This window comes from Calonectris borealis, chromosome Z (genome assembly GCF_964195595.1).
Source record: "Calonectris borealis chromosome Z, bCalBor7.hap1.2, whole genome shotgun sequence".
Taxonomy (NCBI): domain Eukaryota; kingdom Metazoa; phylum Chordata; class Aves; order Procellariiformes; family Procellariidae; genus Calonectris; species Calonectris borealis.
In genome coordinates, this window is record NC_134352.1 from 18607206 (window position 1) to 18628380 (window position 21175).

The following is a 21175-nucleotide window of genomic DNA, read 5'->3' on the forward strand; positions in this document are numbered from 1 at the left end:
TAATTGTTTCTAATTCACTTTTGAAGAGACAACTTTCTTAATGGCCAATGTTTGTTGCACTATGTGGAGAAATTGAGAAATAAGTTTAAGGATTTTTTTAGATAACACTTTTCCTGTTTTTGGCATTAAGAGCAAATAACTTCAAAAATTTTTATATTTGAAATTTTCCTCTTTCCTTGAAGGGAAGAATTATGAATTAAGCTATTATATTTATGAATTTAAAGCATTGTAAAGTATTGTAATTTGTAAAGTATTTCTTCTGTTAAGACACCCAATAGCTACTTTCAGTAGTTTCTCTAAAGTGTGTATAAAAATACTTAATTCCAGGTGGAGAAACTCTTGATGAGTGTGGTTTAAAATTTTTATTGGCTGTTCGGCTTCACACATTTCTAACAACTTCACTTCCTCCTGTACATCGAGCTCAACTACTTCACCAAGGTAACTGATGTGTTTTCTTAGATGAGGTGAATCTTAGTGACATAGCTGTACATATGATTGCTGTGCTGTTGACATGCCTCCACAGAATCAATGACTTATTTTGATATTTTTTTTAAAAAAAAATTGTTCAATATATATGTATGACACAGCAGAAAATGTCTGTTTTATTTTACATAGAGGTCCTGGAAGTGAAGTGAATTCCCCCCCTGCCCCTAAAAATTTTTTAGTTTTAATTTTTTTCTATTTCCCCAAAAGAACTGGCTTTTCTGTACTTCTAGTACAAAGTTGTTCCAATAATCTTCTGCAGGACTAATGGAGTAGAAAACAGAGTACATATTTACTTAGTTTTTTAATACATATTTGAAAAAAATTCTTTTACAGTCTACTCAGACTTCAAATGTTTTTTCATACGCTTACTGCAATTATCCAACGACCTATTTCAGATAGTTTTATTTGGGTTTTAAGTAGTTCCAATCTGATATTGCAGATATCTGAATGAGATGGATTTGATTAGGCCTAATCAAATCTAAAGGACTGGCTGTGATTGCTTCTTTACCCTTTCATTAGTCATCATGACAGTTGATGACTCCTGGCCTGTCACCCCTCAGCTGCATCAGAGACTGGCATTTGCCAAGGCTGCCACAAGAGTACTGCTGAGTTAGCTCTCTGATGGAATACTTTTAGTTGAGATACTTCTGCTTCTGCTGAGCTCAGAAACTGCAGAGAGTACGAAGTGCCTCCAAGGCATCTGCAGAGGTGCAGTTGAGTGTGCCTCTGTGCGAAGAAGCGTCTCCTGGTCCTCATTAGAGTTGCAATTATCCATAGCCAGCCATGCTGCTGCTTAGTAATTGCTATCTTCCTCATGTGATTTTTTTTTCTTCCCGTTTTCTTTTGTATCTCTATCCTTAAACCTGTTTTCTACTGTGATTATCTGAAACATTGCATTTTCTAATGCAAGTGAAAATAGTGAACCTACCTTTCAAAACTTTGAAAAGTTTAATCCGTATATTTTGAGCTTCGGTCAGTAACTCTGTTCTCTGCAAACTTACATAAAGAGTTTGCAGGTGAAAAATGTTTTCATCTGTATGAGCTTTCTCTAGTATTCTTAAATTTCTGTTGCCTCATCAGCAATGCACTTAAAAATCCAAAGTAAACAATTTGACCTTCTTCCCTTCTCCCTTTCCCACTGCATGACTTCAGATTCTGGATTATTTTATAAGTTAATATCTTTTGGTTTTTTAATGGTTTATTATGTAGGCTTATCTACTAGTCATTTTGCCTGGGCATTTCATTCGGTAGCGGAAGAAGAACTACTGAGCATGCTTCCTGCAGTGCAGAAAGGAGATCCAACATGGTCAGAACTCAGAGCTATGGGTATAGGATGGTGGGTTCGAAATATCCATAGCCTGCGGAAATGCATAGAAAAGGTAAATATAGCATTCTGAAACAATTACCAAACTTCTTTCAAACAGCTGTCCTGTGGTGTTTACCTTCTATTTATGTGGTTTTAAATTTTTAGATATGTTCAGCGTTTCTGAATGTTTTGTGCTGTATTTTTTTGTACATGCAGTTTTCTGTATGAATATGAACTTCTGTATTTAACGATTTTTTTTGGTACTTTAGGTTTCAGATTCCTAGTGTGAAGTACATTTTGGGCTTTTAAATATTCCATTTTGAAGGTGGCAGTGTACAGTACTTATTGTGGATGCTCAAGATACAGATTAAGCATATAGTTGCTTTTTATAGCAAAATTAGGAAACAAGTTATGGAAAAAGGTTTTCCTTAGAAACCTGTCAGAAGTGGGGTCAACTAAGATACTGTACTTCTGTCTTGCAAATAGCTACATTTCCATGATAACGAAACTTCTTACTGTTTTGTTTTGGCTTGTTTTTTGGGTTTGGTGTTTTTTTTTTTTGAAATTGTATTTTAATCATCACAGATGCGGCAGTAAGCCTAACCTTATTATCACTTGTTTTAAGCTCTTGGAAAAGTCAAGTGTGTTGAGCTAGAAAATGACATGCACAAGATAATTTGACTACAAAGCACAAAGTGGTAAAATGCATGTCTCTACTTTTTTTTTCAACCTTCAGTAATTAATCATCACTTTATGAAACTTACCTGCCTTGCATTTAAGAAATTCCAAATATTCTGGGCCTGCATTTAAGGTTACCTTACATGGGTCTTGGACTATTCTTGCTGCCACTTACCCCTCTTTCCTTTCCAATCTCCAAAAGTAATCCCCTGTAAACAACTTTTCTCCTGTTGTGATTGGTCCCAGCTTGTTCTTCAAGTCTCTGCCTGTCTTTTGATTACCAGAGCAACTAATAAATTAATTTTTTTATGATTTCAGGAACTGATTTCAGATGTAGGCATCCCATTTGATCTGCCAAAAAGCTTCTAGAACTGGAAAAGCATTAGCTAAATGATACCAAACAAAAACAAGGGGTTGAAGCTGTGGTATCTTCACGCGTTGTTATTGCAGACTCATAGTGAGAGGAGGGATCCTATATTAAAGAGGACTTCCAAGCACTATGGGGCATGGGATACTAGAAACAACAGGAATCCCTTATTTAAATTTTGGTTGTTTTTTTGCTGTTGAACTGTCTTCACAGGTGGCTAAAGCAGCCTTTCAGCGAAACAATGATCCACTTGATGCGGCTATTTTTTACCTCGCAATGAAAAAGAAGGCTGTGATCTGGGGATTATACAGGTAGGAGACATGCAAGCTCTTACGTGGCGTTTCATACTGTCTGATATAATTTTGGGAAAAAAGTTGAATGTGATGGTAATGCAAAAGAAGCACAAATCTTACCACTGAAAGCTGAGATTCGATTTCTAAATTAGTCACTACATTGACTGGGTAGTTTTTAAGCTTCTTATATTTACTGAGGTAATTTAGTTGCTGTTTCTGGAGGTAGATGCTTCAAGTTTTAGTCTGAAATCTACTGTAATTTTAATCACTGCTTAATTCTGATTTGCTTTTGAGGGCTACCTGTGTAGTGTGTGGAATGACATGGCTATCTTTTAGGAAAATATTTGTTGTTATAAATTTTACCTTAAGTTCAGAGGACTGACTTTTGTCTGTCTTTAAAACTGGCATTTCATAATATAATGTTCAATGTTGCAAACTTTTTGAAAAGTAGTTTGCGTTGTCATTTACTCTTAAGAGCTCACCTGGGAAAAATGAGCTTTTCTGTATTTGTATCAGGCTAACTGAAAATACCAGTAGTTTTTGTATTTACTAAAGTTTTTGTTATTTTAAAATGTGAAGCCTCCTTTGCTCCCAGTGTGGTGAGAGCCTCTGCATTTCCTAATTAAAAGATCTATGTAAATTCTGCTGGCATCTGAGGAAATGAAGAGCCACAATGCATCTAGTAAAATATTGTATGTTTTTATCAAATATGTTCAATATGCAGGTCCCAAAAAGATACTAAAATGACACAGTTTTTTGGAAACAACTTTAATGAGGACAGATGGCGTAAAGCAGCATTAAAGAATGCTTTTTCTTTGCTTGGCAAACAGCGTTTTGAACATTCTGCAGCGTTTTTCTTGTTGGCAGGACACTTAAAGGATGCAGTGGAGGTAATAAAATAATGAACTTTTTTTTATATGTTTAAGACTGTTATATTGTCCCAAACTTACAAGTATATTGAACGTGACTTGCATTTTGCATTGGTATGACCCCTGAAGATTCTGGTTTGTTTGTGCTCTTTCCCTCCCTCCCCTAATCCCCCACACCCCAAATTAATGGCAAATACAAATCCTTGATCTTTACATTTTGATTCTGTTTTAGCTCTCATATTAGTGATACTAAAAAGTTCCATGGTTAATTTCTCCATAATAATAAGAGGCCTATCTACCATTAACTTGCTTCCAGATTGCCTGCCCTGTTATATATGAAGGCAACGTATTTTTCATTAGGAAGTTCCAGATCTGAAAATGAAGGCTTTTTGGCAGTGGTGTGGGTTGGCTCCTAGAATCCCTTCACAAAAAAAATTATTTCCTGGTCTGTTTGAATTGAAAAGTTGGGAGGAAATTAATCTCTTTGATAATGAAGGCTTTATTTTGTAAAGCTTCGTAACCAAAACATCCAGCTTCAAGAGGTGGCATGTGCTCACTGACAATGATTTATTGAAGCCAATTGATTTCAAAGATCTATTCTCATGTCAGACTTAAACTGAAGAAATTGCGAATCAGATCTTGCATATAATAGTTGGCCACAGCTATTATGCATAGTTCCTGCTAATTTTTTATGGAATTGATAGACCTACTTACCTCATTCTGAACAGATTCATGTCACTTCTTGTCTTGTGATCATCTTAACCAGAGGAGAAATTACAATGTTTGGTCTTGTGAATATATTTATTTTTCAATTAGGTCTGCCTTGAAAAACTGAATGACATTCAATTGGCTCTTGTAATATCAAGACTTTATGAGTCAGAGTTTGAAGTATCTAGTACTTATAAAACTGTACTACAGAAGAGAATTTTGGGAAGTGTGTTTCCTGGAAAAGAGAGCTCAGGAAACATGCACTGTGACCCTTTTCTGCGAAGTATGGCTTACTGGATTCTGGAAGATTATAGCAAGGCTCTTGACACTTTGATTAAACATTCTGTTGAAGATGAAAGAGGTAAGAATATGAGTATTTTACCTTTTACCTTTTAGGTTGGTTTTAACTATTTGTTCATTTAAGTTTCTTAAAGCACATTCTGAACAAGACCAGCTACTGCACAGTTGCTCACCATGGCTAATAAGTAGCTTGCTGTATGTGATTTTTATATAGTAAATGTGGTGACTGTGTTGTTATTATCCTGCATCCCATGAATGGATACTTAATTTCTCCTTTAAGTATGTGAATATCAGGTTAATGAGAATAACTGTGCAGTGATGTAGCTGTTTTTCCAGCAGCAGCTTAAAGATGAAGAGACAAATTAGTTAATTTGACTCCATCACAACCTAGGAAAAAATTGCTAATTGTACAGTTACATAACAGAGTCTGGAAGGGTGTTTTGTAGCTTTTAGTCCTTGGGAAGAATGGTTGACCACAATGATAAACTGCCATAGAAAAGATTTTGATATTTACTATGATACAAGGAGGCCCACATGGTGCCTGAAATAGCATGTAAGTCTCCTGAAGTGATTCTTTTCCCTCTTCACTTGCTAGCTTTATAGGCCTTCTAAGAATCAGTGGTATTATTTCCTAAAGTTAATATTCTCAAGGAAATTAAATATTTCAAGTCCCTACTAGTTAGTACGCTAACTGGTTTCAGTCCTGGCTACTGAGAGAAACTTGTTGGGGATAAATGAAGACTTGAATCCCCAGAGTTGTGTAATTCATTTTAAAAACTGATTTCAGTAGGAGTTACATGCCTCAGAATAACTTTGAGCAAATGAGAGATACAGTATTCAGTTGTTTCTGTCTTGGTCACATCCTCCTGTGTAAAATAATTTTAAAATGTTACTAATTCTTCTTTAATCAGTTCAGTGGCTTGTTTGTGGTGTTTTGCTTTATTTTCTTATTCAAAAGGTGCTCTTTCATGACCTTTTCCTATTATCTATAGTTAGTTGTGCCATAACTCCGGATAGAGGGAACAGTAAGGGTATACCTCAGCTAACCGAGACTCTTTGAAAGCTGTGTGAATCGTCTTATGCTGATGCTCGTATCTTTTCAGTGTTTTTCATGTTGTGGTTTTGGACATGAAAATAAAATATATGGGTGCTGCACTGCTCTATAATTAATTTATTTGTGTGTAATACTGATATCAGTATGTATAAATGTTATGGATTTCCTAGTTTTATTATAAATTGCTTTTCTGTTAAGAGGTAGACAAAAAATACTAATCCAAAATTTTAAAAAAGACTTTTTTTTTAAAGAAAAGTCTGTAGTAAGATGTCACATCTTTTTGTTATTTAATGATGGAGACTTCAGAAATCTAAACTGAACAGGAATGTGGTCTTGTTTGACTGCAGAAGAACTGGCCTGACTGCAAGGAAAAGAAATGGGAGCTGTTCTGATTAAAGGTCTTACCTGCTCTCCCACTCAAGCTTCTCCTTTTAGTAGTCATTAGGTTTGGCAATGTCCCCCCTCCCAAGATACTCAAATGATAAAAGTGCAAACAATAGAATGAATATTAAGACCTAATAGCCTTCTGATGAACTTAGAATTTTGCAGCTGGATTATTTCATACAGAATGGTAGATTTTCCTCATGATGCAATATCTTTTCAGGTGAAGGAGATGGCTCATCGAGTTGTAACCCTGCAGTGTTTAACTTCTATAACTACTTAAGAACACATCCTCTCTTGTTGAGACGTCATTTTGGCTCTTCTGATACATCTTCCACACACATTTGCATAACAGTAGAAAATGGCTTAGCTGACAAAATCAACCTAGGTGAAAGACGGCTGTTTTTCACCACTGCATATGCTCATCTAAAAGCTGGTTGTCCTATGTTGGCCTTAGAAGTGTTATCAAAGATGCCCAAAGTTGTCAAGAGGTCAAAGTCATTCTGTAGATCCCCTAGTTTAATGGATACTAGTAAAGATTTCTCACCATCTTCTCCAGTTAAAGAGTTGGAAACAAAAGACCAGTCTTCCAGTGTTGATTGGTCACAGCCAGTATTGAATGGTCTAGGTTCATCTTCAGATTGTTCATCAGGAAAACATTCAAGTTCAACTCTTTCCTTTGACTGGAGCCAGCCAAGTGTGGTATTCCAAGATGAACACTTGAAACTACAGTTAGACAGTGATGAAAGTGATGAGAGTGAAGATTCTTCCCTAGTAATGAAAGAGCTAAAACCTTTGAAGAAAACTGAAAAATTACATGAAACAAGTTCTAGCTACACAGAATCTTTTAGTATAGTTGATGACAAAGATATTCTAAGTCCATCAGAAGATATAATTTCAGCACAGCTGAAGTTCAGAGCATGCCTGAAAATTCTTACTGTGGAGCTTCGTACACTGTCCACTGGTTATGAGGTAGATGGTGGGAAGTTGAGGTATCAGCTTTATCAGTGGCTTGAAAGAGAAGTGGTAGCTCTTCAAAAGACCTGTGATTATAGTGTTGAAGTAGAAGAGATACAGTCAGGAATTAGTGTGATTCCAGAGGAAGCTACCTTACATGAAAACGCTGAAGACTTAGCTGACCAGCAAAAACATACGCTACAGAAAGAAGACTTTCAGAAAAGACGTCAATGGCTTCTGAAATACCAGTCTCTCCTCAGAATGTTCCTTAGTTACTGTATACTTCATGGCTCTCATGGTGGAGGTTTGGCATCTGTCAGAATGGAATTAATTCTGCTATTGCAAGAATCTCAGCAGGTATGTGAGTGAGCTTAGTTTGTGTTTTCTTGGCTTCAAGTTTGTTGTAGATTTTTTTGAATGTGTTTTGTATTATTGTTGAAGTTTTCCTATTATAGCATGCACCTGTTTTTATAAAAAATGTAACACTGCTTTTAATATGTTACATTTTCTGTAGGTTATGGGGTTTTTGTTGTTTAGAATCCCTTTCCCCTCTTCAAAAGTTCTTCTGTTCCCTTTAGGAAGCTGTACTATCACTTTGTGTGTGTGTTTCTTGCTTGTTTTTAGGAGCAGTCAATACAGATACCTTCCAGCCCTCTACCAGAGCAAAGCTCCATACCTCTCCTATTTGCTTGCACAGCTAGTGCCAAAACAGTGGTGGCTAATCCACTGCTACATCTTGGTAACTTAACTCATGATATATTACATGCCATAATAAACCTTGATTCGCCACCTCATCCAGATACTCAGAACAACAAGGTGTGTATTTTTTTTTTTTATAGTTGTTTGGGTTTGTTGTTTATCCAGTTTGCTGAAGTCATGAATCTTTTTCTGACTGAAAGCATGAAAACTTTCTGATGTGCCTACCAGTGACAAGTAATAAAACTGAGGAACATAAGTATTTTCTGTAGTACTTATCTTGGTGTTGTGGTTTAACCCCAGCCAGGAACTAAGCCCCACACAGCCGCTCGCTCACTCCCCCCACAATGGTTTGCGGGAGAGAATCAGAAGAGTAAAAGTGAGAAAACTTGTGGGTTGAGATAAAGACAGTTTAATAGGTAAAGCAAAAGCCGCGCATGCAAGCAAAGCAAAACAAAACAAGGAATTTATTCCCTACTTCCCATCGGCAAGCAGGTGTTCAGCCATTTCCAGGAAAGCAGGGCTCCATCACGCGTAACAGTTACTTGGGAAGACAAACACCAGCAGTCCGAATATCCGCCCTCCTTGTTCACCCAGCCTTATGTGCTGAGCATGACGTCATACGGTATGGAATAGCCCATTGGCCAGCTGGGCCAGCCGTACTGGCTATGCTCCTTCCCAGCCCCCCAGCGCACCTGGCAGGGCACAGGAAGATGAAAAGTCCTTGACTATCGTGAATGCTATTTAGCAACAACTAAAACATCAGTGAGTTGTCAACATTATTAGCATACCACATCTAAAACACAGCACTATACCAGTTAATAGGAAGAAAATCAATTCCATCCCAGCTGAAACCAGGACACTTGGGCTAAAATAATGTCCGCTGATTATTACTTATTGTTGAGATGCTGAGCATCTGGTTCAACAAGCTGAAGTAGATTGCCTTCTCTTGGGACTGGATATTTGTCCAAGATGGCATCTGTTATGGAAAACATGTTGTACTACACTATCAGTGTTACATTTGTCTTTTTGACAATATGATCATTACTGCTGTTATGTTAATGCTAAACTGTGCATTTCAGTCCTAGACCTAAGTAAAATTAAGTTTTCAAATATAAAAACTGATTGTCAGCAAAGTGCAGTAAATTCAGATTTTTTTTTTGTGAAACAGTATATATGTTTATACAGTAAAATATAATCTGGTTTTTTAAATTATGTTTCTGTAAGATTTCTTCTGTATTTAACCTTGGGCTGAAAAGCAAATTTAAAGTGTTAGGTTAAATCTTTCCTGAAGTTTTGTATGTGTCCCAAATCATGTTTACTTCTACTAGAGATTCCTAGAGAACATTCAAGAGATTGCTCAGTTCCTAGTCTGTGCTTTGTTTCAGAGGGAACAGAAAAATAAGTATAATAAACTCTTTTTTTTAACTGAACCTTTTTGATCAGCAGATTCTCAAGCTCTTTACTTAAGTGTGTTTTGTGATGTATTAAGAAAAGTATCAGCTATGAAAAAAAAAAGATCATTGTGATACTGAGTAAATTGTGTGTATGTCTGAGAGCTGCACAAGAATTGGTCAAAACTAAACTGCATTATAATTTTCATTCTGAAGCAAAGCCTTTGTATTCTGAGCCAGCATATTGCTACTGTCTTAGGGTATAATCACGTATGACTGTTGTATAAAGGTTTAATATTTGCTGTTTCTTAGTTGAAAACATTGCAGCTAAAGCTGCTCTGTGATTAAGAGTTGGTGGGGTGAGTGAGTGCTTCCCCGTCCCTTTCATTGCAAAGTGAATTGATTTATCTGAAATGAATTCTGAAGAGAAGGTGGTTTTGTAAGTGATTTTTGGCATAAGTGCTTATACCTCCCGTATTCAGTGCTTGTTCCACTGTTACAAATCTGTATGCATGAAAGGCTATGCTACTAACCACTGTTCATCTTGAGTGTAATATGTTCAATAAAACTTTGTCTTACAGATATACGTAATGCATACCTTAGCAGCGTCACTCTCTGCTTGCATCTACCAATGCCTTTGTGATGGCCACAGCTACAGGTAAAGGTCTATGAAAAGTACTTTTTAGAGAATGATCAACACACTGTCTCACTGTAGTGATGGTATAATAGTGCACCAGAAGGCAGTGCTCATACCTGCCTACATCTAGGAAGGGCTATCACTTGAATAGTTTTAAACATAACTTTTTTTTATAAATACGACATCCCACTTTTCTGTTTCACAGCTCATTTCAAGCAAATCAGTTCACTGGAACAGTGTATCAGACAGTGCTATTAACTCAGCGCCATTCTCTAAGAACAACAAGCTTAGAAGAAACAGTGACTCCCAATACATCACCTGCTCAGTGGCCAGGTATCTAGAGTTAATTTGTTTCTTTCCTTTTAAGGAAAACTTAATTGTCTGGATCCACTGTAAGAGCATGTAGCTATGCTCTGGACTTTCTAGTAGTATTTGTAACAGTTGTGTGGTAAAAATAAAATTTTATCTTCATTTTTCAAAAGCTGTAAGCTAGTAATCCTGGTTATTCACTAGGTCAAGTTGATTTATATTGCTTTCTCTTGCTAAAAAATTTTAGGGTGGGGCTCTAGTAAAGGGCAAGTAAACGGAAAGTAGGGTGAAGTGGTGTCCTGCGCTCGACTTGCTCCCCCTGCAGGCAACAGATCAATCTCACCATTATTCTACTTCCTTACTCTTGAAAAGGACTTGAAAAGGCTATCTTAATTTGTGCTCCATCTCAGAATGGTTGTAGCTTATGTACAACTTTTGAACTACCTTGAAACTATTGACAATGAGAAGCTTAAAATGAATTGTGTTTTGCTGTAGCTCTAAAACCCATGTAGGACTTCAGGTAATTCTTAATGTGTGCTGGGATCTATGCTAGTGAAGCTACACTGGTCACATTAGAGGGAGTGTAAGCTATGTAATATATGTCTGTACAAGCTTCAGTTTACAGCACTAACTTTAACGTAAGTGTAACCAAGAAATACGCTTTCATATTATGGCATTTGCTTTTTCAATAAGAAAATTTCACATTAAAAAAATCTTTTGGAGAACCTTAAGCAGTCTTTGTGTTTGATGCTATACGGTTTTTTCTTTTCCACAAAATGTTCTGTCACTGAATCTACAGATTTTAGAGAGAAATCAGATTGTCATCTGTTTTTTCCTTATTTCATTAGTTGCAGAGTTAAATTTCTAATGAATGAGACAAGGAATTGTTAGCAGTTGTGCTTAGAGGTAACATCACCTTTAACTGATTTCGCTATTTTTTTTTTTAATAGCTTCACATGCTTTATGTGCAAATGCGAGAGTATGACACAAAGCAGAATTTTTGGCCACAGCTATTTGTATTTTCTCTTATGTGCACAAAGTGACACAGTTGGAGCCACATCTGAAACTCTTGACAACTTTTTGTGGGAGCATAAAAACACTACAAGATGTTTAGGACTTGGGTGAAAGAACACTTGTCAGACAATACATAGCGCAAGTTGATGTCCATGATTTTTGGTTGATTTTACCACTGTAAAGTGAGAATATAGCATTTGAACTGAGTGTTATGCTGGAGTTATAAACCTAACTGGTGAAACAAGCACCACAGGAAAGTCAATGAGCAGATTAGTATTTTTATCTTAAGTATGAGATTTGGATGCTATGTATTGAATATTCTGTGAGGCACTGGATTAAAAGTAGAGAATAAAGAGCTAACCCTTTGCTGAAAGAATTGAGGAGCCAGAAAAGAGCTTGAGACATGGGAGGAAGAAAGATTCCTGTAAGTAATGTAACTAAATGTATCATAAAGTTTCAGTACCAGGGAGTTGAATTAAAACTGCCAGTGTTTTATTTAAGATACATCCCAAAATTTGAGTCTTTTTTTGTGATTTTTTTTTTCTCTTACTCTTGAAAAGTTGCTATGTGTTTCTTTAACTGTTAGTTCAAAACACAAAGCTGAAAAGCTGTAATAAACTGTTAAAAATAAATAGCATGCCACTTTCTCTTGGAGTTGACAATTTCCTCTAAAACTTAGAGTTTTTCTACACTAAAAGGTACTAAGTAACATAGGTTGCCAGTCAAAATACCCATGGTAATCCAGAATATGTTCACACACGCATATATGCTTTTTCTTTTTTTTTTTAATAAACAGGAATAACAGCTCTAATACGTCTCTTGAATTCTGCTGGTGAGGAAGCCCAGCCAGGTCTCACAGTTTTACTTTGTGAAATTCTAACTGCAGTCTATCTAAGTCTGTTCATCCATGGCCTAGCAACACATTCTAGCAATGAGTTGTATAGAATTATGGCTCATCCACTCAACAACAAAGTGTGGTCTGCTGTCTTTGGAGGAGGAGCTCATACACCTGACAGAGGACAACTGCAATTAAAGACAAAAACTGGTTAGTTCTAGGGTTTTACTTATATATGTCTTCTGGGTTTTTAAGAAAATTATGTGACTGCTGAAAGCTTAAGAGTAATTGCTTTAAATAGTTCGTGTTCAGTAAGAATTCAGTATGTTTTTAGATCTGCAAAGAAAAACAAGGATCTAAAGTTATTTGCATAGATATTGTGTAGAAGAGAGTAGGAAGCAGAAGTGAATGTCATTGAAATAAAGTTTCCAGGTAGCACAACTGCTGTAATGTGAGGGGATTAAATTCATCTTAAAGAGAAAATTTTCAGTACTATTACAGCCTAGTTTTTAATGTTCATTTTAAAGCTTTCCAGTTCTCTCATAACAGGAGTATATTCCCATTTTACAAATACAGTATGTTTTCTCTCTTTGGCAGGTAGGCACTTCCCAATGCCTAGCCCGCATCAGGTAGTAGTGTTCTCCATGGAATGCGTGGGGTTTTCCAAATCTCTTACCACCTTCAGTACTCATAGTCCTACTAAATCTTCAGGCAAGATACTAGATTTAGTACTAGGCCTCTACATGCAGTTTGCTATGTGTGATTTTTTTGCATATGTAGAAAGACAGAAAAACTTCTGTTTGCAAGCCATGATATCAAAATTTAAAGCGAAGTTTTGTAATGAAAGCAGGAGTTGAATTGGGCCTTTTTAAAACAGAAAATTGTCAGTGCTGTTGTATTCTTACTACACTTCATTTGAAATAAATGTTAAATATAAAATGATTTTGACCATGGTTTGAAAGGATCAGAAGTGTTTCATATCTTTGTTGGAGAGCTGCTTGTTTTGCTTTTTGAATATAAGCATTATTATGCATGTGGATTTCTAAGTGTTCATTCTAGACGTTACAAAGAAAAGGCATCTTGTTGATACTCAATTTTGATAGTCTGAGAACCCTTTAGGAAAGCAAACAACCTTCAAGTTTTAAATTCAGATGATTATAAATTATCCTGAGGTCCAGAATGAATTCTGTAATGCTTTTCTTTTTGGTACAGATTTGTGCTTTGTAATTTAGTTGGACTTCTATAAAACCAATTTTGTAAAGATAAATTTATTTAAACTATGGTGACTTTGTACACCACATCTGAATATATATATTTATTAAAAAATATAACTTAATAATTTTTATTATTATATTGTTATTGATATTAGATGTATGTTACATATAAAAATGTCTTACCTTGCATTTAAGGAAAACTGAAAATGTAGTCTGTTTAAATACAGACTGTGTCAGACATTTTAAAAAGTATTTTCGGAGTTGTGGTCTTTGATCAAAAGCGAGTTCTTATTCTAGATCTGATCAGTTTTCTCTGTGGTATTGAATAAATATTTCTCATTATCATTTTGTTAAGATGAATGTATCTGCCATATCAGAATTGTTGGAAGGCATAACTGGCCTTTGTTGGCCATTCTAAGTTTCCCAGGTGTTGGTATCTGATACCAGTTGGTATCTGGTATGCCGAGTGTCAATGCTGCTGCTACTGATAATTATTTTTACATAGAAGTGTATTCTGAAATGTATACTAAATGCCTGTCTACTGCATGTTTTTCTTAAAAATGAATGCTGCTGATAGAATCAAGAAGCTGAAACTGAAAATTTAAGGCAAGATGGAACCTTTTTAAGTACTAATTTGTAGGGATAATCAAAACACTGGAAAAAGGCCTAGAGGGATTGTGGAGTCTCCGTCTTTGGAGTTACTCAAAACTTGAACAAACCAGGCCATCACCTAAGTCAGCCCTGTTCTGATCAAGGGGTTGGACCAGGTCCCTTTCAATCTACATAATTCTAGGATTCTGTAGGTCTAATACTTTGTTTTTAATGTGTGTTTATCTAGAGCAAATTTGAGGGAAAGAATTTTGGAGAAACATCTTTCTCTGTCACTTTAAATTAAAAAAAAAAGAAGAAAGGGGAAAAAAATAGACCCGCAGTGAAGCAGAGGAGTCAGATTAAAATCAGCTATATTTTTGTGCCCTAAAGGGCACAAAAGTAAGTCATCTCTTACTTTTTCTTCTGACCCCCAGAAACAAACACTGAGAAGTGACTGGAATGCTTATTCCAGTCAACTATGGCACATTCTTCCATAATATGATTTAGACTTCGAATAGCTTCCCATTTTGTTATGCATAACTAGACTCCTTTTTCTTAAGTTTATTTTTAGATTTTTGTGAAATGTTTTCACTCTCAAATGGAGATCAAAAGCCAAAAATTCTTAACACTAAAAATTCCAATATAATAACACTATATGTCCTGCATGTCTTCTCCTTCTTGCCCTCCCCTCTCTGCCCCCCCCAATCCTTTAGCACTTTATCAACGTGGATGTTGATCAGTTTCAAACTTGTTTTAAGAGCTTATAGTACTATGTACAGTGCTGGCCAGTAAAGTTATGTGACTTCACTTTCTGCTCTTTGCTTTAGTTGACTTGAGCATATAATAGCTTTGGATATGAAATTTCTCTTAAATAAATGTGATCTTTCTTTAAGACACAAACTAAAAAATAGGAACCAAACAATAGTTCCTGGTAGTCTTGTACAATCCTGACCTCTGTTAGGAATTAGTTTTGTATGAAAAACTATTGTTTTATCACCTCTTTCACAGTAAAGATCAGACAAAGCATAGCAGTTTGAATACTTTTTAGAGCTGCCTGACATGTTATACTTTCTAGCCATGTTTCTTGTTTTTGCAGTTGCAGCAAATGATTTTGACAAACTGGGTTAGCATTTGAGAATTTACATAATGTCTTAACATTGTGGATGTATTTTGTTTTCAAAGAGGCAATTACCATCTGAAAACAACCCTATTGTTGAATATAGAAGATCTCTTCAGAATCATATTTACCATATAGTTTGTCTTCAAAACTGAATCAGAAGAATGTTTTGTAACTTAGGTCTATATAGAGATGGCAAGTTCTCTATAATCCAGAGGGTTCTTAATGAAAAGTTTGAATTTTGATTTAACAGTTAGAAATCCATAATTTCATTTCATATATTCTATTATTCTATTCTACAGTAAATTAAATGCAAAACTACTTCCAAAACTTGAGTATTTTACAAGTACACTTTATAGACTTAAAGTTGTCTTTTGGGGTTTCAGATGTAGAAAATCAGAAATCTAATAATGCTTGACTATTAAGTTATTTTTTGCTGCTGATTGTCCTAACTTTCCGAGCAATTAAAAAAAGTTTAACACAGATATTATTTCTGAGTACTGTCATAGTTGTACTTTGGTAGGGAGAAATTATAAATCGTCAGCTCTTCCTGTGATGAGTTTTGCCTAACATGCCAGAGGTTTTGAGAAACGGATGCCTTGATAATGAGGATGTGCACATAAAATTTATCCATAGGATGTGCAGTCCTGCTGTCAGTCTTATGGATGTATTTCTCTTGTTGGATCCTCTGAATTAATTTGTAGCTTTTGCTTGCTCTCCACAAACCATTATTCGTGACCTCCTAGAAAACATACTGCCATTATAGATTTTACAAATGTAACAGAGCATCTAAGCAGAAGATGAATTTGGTGTTTGGCCAAGTTTTGCTTCGGCAATTGTAAAGAAAAAACAAACCCTTAGAACTCTTGTATTTATCTTCTTGCTATACCTACTGTGAGGTAGGTTTCATCCAGAATCTAAAACAAAACAGCAACAACAAAAACTGAACTTGCATTAGTAGTGCTTCGGACTAGAAACTTTCTGCTTCAGACTAGATCAGCAGTGCTATGTATCTGCTACTCAATTTTACCAGCAAATCAAAAACAACAGTAAAAAGTCTTCATTTTTAGACTTTATCTCCAGGAATGGCTTAATCTCAGAATAGATAAAAGGATACAGATTCCTCAAGTTTTAAAGCCTTCCAGGTTGTGTAAGGACCTACAACAGCCATATCAAATTGCTCCTTTTTAATGCAGAATTCCCTGCGATATTGTTAGTAATGAAAACTTTGACATCAATGTGAGAATAGTTGCCTTGTATTCCAGCTCAGAATTAGAGACCGCAGTGTTGGGCTTGTTTTCTTGCAGTGCTTCGGAGTACTGAGTACTTCATTACTTGTGTGGCCTTTGCATTCTGTATTAAAGTCTTTGTCTTCTTACTATTACTGTCTTATTGTTGGTTAAATCAACCATTAAAACAGATCAGAAGTTTGACTTGAAGTGTTTGCACTGTAAGTGATGGAGTTATTTTGGCTTAGTAGAAGAAGCCTTAGGTGGTCTGAACAGGATGTCAACAAAGTTTGTGTATACCACCAAGTATTTCATTGTGCTTTTCTGATTTTTTGAGAGGTTTCCATTCACCATTTATTGAAATGCCTACAATGTATATAATGTCTTCAGAAACATCTGAGAGTTTAATTATATACTTGCTTTTCAGTGAATCACTACTCATTAAATGGTACATAAATACAACAAAGAATCCAGCGTCTTGTGTGCATATAGTAATCAAACTGCAGCTTATGGAACTTAATTGCAATTGCTACTGTTGAGTGCTAGTTCATTAAATTTATCACTTTGGCCACTTGGGCTATTGCTTATGAGTAAGCGGAATATCATGTTGAAAACTTCAGGATTTGTAACTTTGCAAAGTGCAAATTCTTTTCAGGTTTGAGGTCGAAGTGTCCAGCAGTGTAGACTTTCACAAGGCTGCTGTTCTAGTTGGCTTTCATAGCTTCCCAAAGAATTACAGAAATCTGTGCAGAGCTTTACACTTACTGAAATGATTCGAGGTGTGATTCAAAATCTGTATTTCTTTGTCATGTCTCTGTCATTCAGCTCTATTCTGGGTTTCAGCAGTGCCTGCAATCAAGGGTGATGCTTTTGTAAGAGGAGGACTTCATAATTTTACATCTCTTAATGAAGAGTTGCATTTTTCATAGGGTGTTGGGGTGTTGATGCTTCACGCCTGCACACAGTCTTCAATAAAACACAGTAACTCTGACTTGAATTTTAGTTTTTGGGGAAATTGAAAGAGATCTGCCTTTTAGCTCTTCCTGGGAAGGTGGAAGGGAGGTGACATGGGCAACAAGTCTTTTGAATATCATTGCATGTGTTAGATCTTGGCAGAAATAGAAGCATTTTCTTAGTCTGAAATATTACAATATTCTTGTAATATTTCAAATAACATAAATTTTATGTTTGTCTTATAAGTAAAATGGGAGCAAAGATAAATGTTTTAAATGCAAAAAATTTGTAAAAGAGTTTTAACTAGAAATGTGAGAAATTTGAAAGTGAATATAATTGGTGATCTGAAATCCTAAATGACAGTCAGATTTTTAATGAATATGTTAATTTATTTAAAGATTTTTAGAATGAAAAAAAAGAAATTGGCATTAGTAGTATGTATTTCAAACCACTTAGATGCTTGTACTTTCATTTGCCTTAAATACTGATTTTTTTTTTTCAATGGCTAACCTTCAATATTCTTAAAAAATACAAAGGATGATCGAACAGAATGGGAAAAAAGTACTGTTTTAAAGTAAAGCATTTGCTTTTTGAATTCTGCTTAGAAAAACAACCTGCAAGCATATACTTGCTTATTTCTGTATCATGCAACACTTGCACCTTATTTTATGCCTAATGAACTACTTTTTTTTTTTAAGCTATTGCTAAAAATTCATACAGTGATGCATGTGCATGCTTTTTCTTAGCTGATGAGCTTTAAATAATGAAATGAAAATGCATTGTAATGCAGCTATTATATTTACAACTTTTAGTACAGGTAAGTGGATTTCAAATATCATCACTAACAGGGAAAAAAAACCCATTATGATACAGTATAGTAGTGCAACATAGACTGTTAAAATATCCCAGTTTCAAGATGAAAGATGGGATGCTGCCTTCAGTTTTTATTAGATTCTATATATAAATTATTTTATAATTAAGCTGCTTGTAGTGGTCATGGTCATCTTCATATGTGGTCAAAAATGTTTTTGAAAATCCTTGGAAAAAGGTGGGTTTTTCTGGTCCAAAATGACCAGAAATCATGAAAAAAAAAACCATCGGCCACTGTGAATCCAGAGAATTTGCCCACTTGGCGGGGGGTGGGGGGGGGAGGGGAGAATCATAGTTCTGAGAGAGAAAAAAAACCAAAAGTGTTTAAAATCAACTTACCTTACCTCCCTCAGGGTTTACTCAGGTTGGCTCAGTTTGTGATACGAGCATGTGGAATATAACTGTTCTTAAATGAGCGCTGTTTTTCTTTTGTCCAGAGTGTTAGACCTGTTTTCAAGTTATTGGAGTACCCATAAAAGTTTTGAAGGAAATAGTCTTTTAAGCATCTATCAAGACTCAAAAGTGTCCTGTGGATAAAACATAGAAACAAAAAAAATAAGGGTATAGGAAATACTTCTTTGTAGTAGTTCACTCCTGGCATACGTAGGGATGCTGGCTCTTTTTGTGCCACCCCTAGCATTATTAACAGGAGAAAGTAATTTCAGAAGCTTCAGTGGAAAGTTAGTTTTGTGGGCCCTTGGTAGCAGAAGGGAATAAGAAAAGTTAAAACAATAAAGCACACATTTGTGTTTGTGATGTTCATTTTAGTTCATCCTGCAACCAGTCTGGCCCAACACGTTGATGCTTGAACTCAGTTATAGGGATATCTGCTCTCCAGGTCAGCTCTTTTAGCCTGCAGATTCGCTTTCTTGCAGCCTATTACTGCTACAGCAGCCAAAGGCTCAAATCACAAGGCAACCCATATTCCCGATTACTTAGGAGGTGTTTAGATGAGATCTTTTATGACTAGCTGCCTGGTCTCGTTATTGCTCTATGCAAAACAAAACCCCCCACTTAATTAAACAAGAAACAACCAAAAAGTTTTTTATACTCTTCTTCCCCAACTGCTTTTTTTTGCACTTAAAAAAAAAAAAGAAGTGGGGTGGAATTTAAGTGTGTTCTGCGATTCTTTTGGGTGATGTCATAGTTCTCAAACCTTAACTGGAAAAGGGAGATTTTGAAATGCTTAAGAAAAAAGTAGATGTTCAGTACTCAGTTAAATAGGTGTTGAAAGTTTTGGGGACTTCAAAAAGCAATTAAAAAAATCAACTCCCGTTTTATCTTAATGTTTTAGCTTTCCTTGTTTTACCTAAATCTTGAAATCATTCAATTATTTCACTATAGAAACTAATCTCCATGCATTACATGTATCTACTTGAAAATAAAAACCAAATTTTACAATCAAGTAGGAAATGGATTCAAGTCAATTTTGTCTGTAATGGAAGATAATGAAGGCCACCATGTTGTATCAAATCTCCAAATACGATTCCATTTTTCCCTTGTCCCTTTCACTTCAGAAGTGTTCTGGAGAGCCAGAACACTAACTTACTGCTCAGGACAGACAGTGACAATCAATATTCCTCCTCTGCTAACAGAAAGGCTGTATTGGAATACAATTCACCTACCAAGAACCGGAATGATTTCAGGTTATCAGATGGTTATGTGAGCCTCTTTTTAAGTAAGCCATTACTTTTTCCATATTTGTGAAGTGGATACTTCTCAGTTAACAGGAAAATAAGGCATCTGAAATGAAGCTTGCTTGTTCATTCATTTGTGATATAACTGCATTAAGATGTTTCTGATGGCTTGGATAAGCTGTTTCCCTGAGTACTGTAATCACCAAGAATGTAATTCAAATAAATCTCTTGTAGACTCTTCTTATTCTGAAAAAAGACAAAATTGGGGAAAGTGAGGGAACCTCTCAACTCCTGGGACTTAGAGTATTATCACAAATAATTAGTCTTTCCCTGTTTGATAAGGTATATATTGGATTTATTAGTTAAAATCGGATCTTTTATATTTGCTGGAGAAATACATTGTCAGGACATACGGATTCATCAGAATTGTACCATTTATAAAAAAGTACAGACCTCCTCTGGAAGGAGACACGGAGTTAAAACTTGGAGTAGGAATGGCAAGCTTAGATATTTGCACTATATATTCTGAAAAACAAGACTCTTGGCTTGTCTCAAAAACAAGCATAATTAGTATTCAGTAGTGCTTATTAAAGTGATTTAGTTTTGCAGTATTGTTGCTGGAGCAACAATATTTGTCATCTTTGTTGTAGGAAGAAAGCAGTTATGGGGGTGTATTCTACTATTCTATATTATATGTGCTGGGAGTTTTGCCCTTCTGGAGTTCTAGTTATGCATTAGTTTTGTGTATTTGAGGATTGACATTCTCTATGCCTATTTGCTACAGAAATATTAAGATAAAATTCTGCAAACTTGTATTGAGAAAGATTTTTACTTTCTATTATAAATCTGTTTATTAAAAGCAATAGGGAGGTGGAGCAGACAATTAACAGCAACATACTGTATTTTCTTCCTCTGTAGATGATGGAGAGAAACAGCAAAAACGTTATAGGCTTTCATCAAAAACCTCTCCAAAAGAGAGTTCTCAGTCACCTGCATTGCCATTGGTAGACCAAGAATCTCCATCTTACAAAGAAAGATTTATTCCTCCTGAGCTTAGCATCTGGGATTATTTCATTGCAAAGGTAATTTTTTGCTATTATGACAATTAAATATCTTCTACTACTTCTGGAATGGTAATTTTTTTCTTCTTAGTCTTTATTCTAGGTATCAATTCAGATGTGTGGTAGAAGCTGCCTGTTTTTATTACTCATATTTAGCTTTTTCTAAAAACATTGCCTATAGATATTTTTGAAACACCTTTCTTAAAAATTGTTGTTAT

General features: G+C 35.5%; 1 protein-coding gene across 8 annotated transcripts in view; it reads left to right on the forward strand.

The window, feature by feature from the left end:
* DMXL1 (Dmx like 1) overlaps positions 1–21175 on the forward strand; it is an 84425-nt gene that overhangs the window by 41284 nt on the left and 21966 nt on the right. For 7 of the 8 annotated variants that reach the window (XM_075137729.1, XM_075137730.1, XM_075137736.1 and 4 more), the window contains 11 exons: positions 328–438; positions 1696–1865; positions 3051–3148; positions 3855–4020; positions 4816–5068; positions 6666–7756; positions 8024–8215; positions 10071–10147; positions 10332–10459; positions 12246–12494; positions 20815–20978. In XM_075137729.1, coding sequence (XP_074993830.1) covers positions 328–438; positions 1696–1865; positions 3051–3148; positions 3855–4020; positions 4816–5068; positions 6666–7756; positions 8024–8215; positions 10071–10147; positions 10332–10459; positions 12246–12494; positions 20815–20978 — 2699 coding nt within the window. Of the gene's footprint in view, positions 1–327; positions 439–1695; positions 1866–3050; positions 3149–3854; positions 4021–4815; positions 5069–6665; positions 7757–8023; positions 8216–10070; positions 10148–10331; positions 10460–12245; positions 12495–12881; positions 12996–20814; positions 20979–21175 lie in introns of all 8 variants that reach the window. The other variant, XM_075137737.1, reaches the window with a different exon arrangement.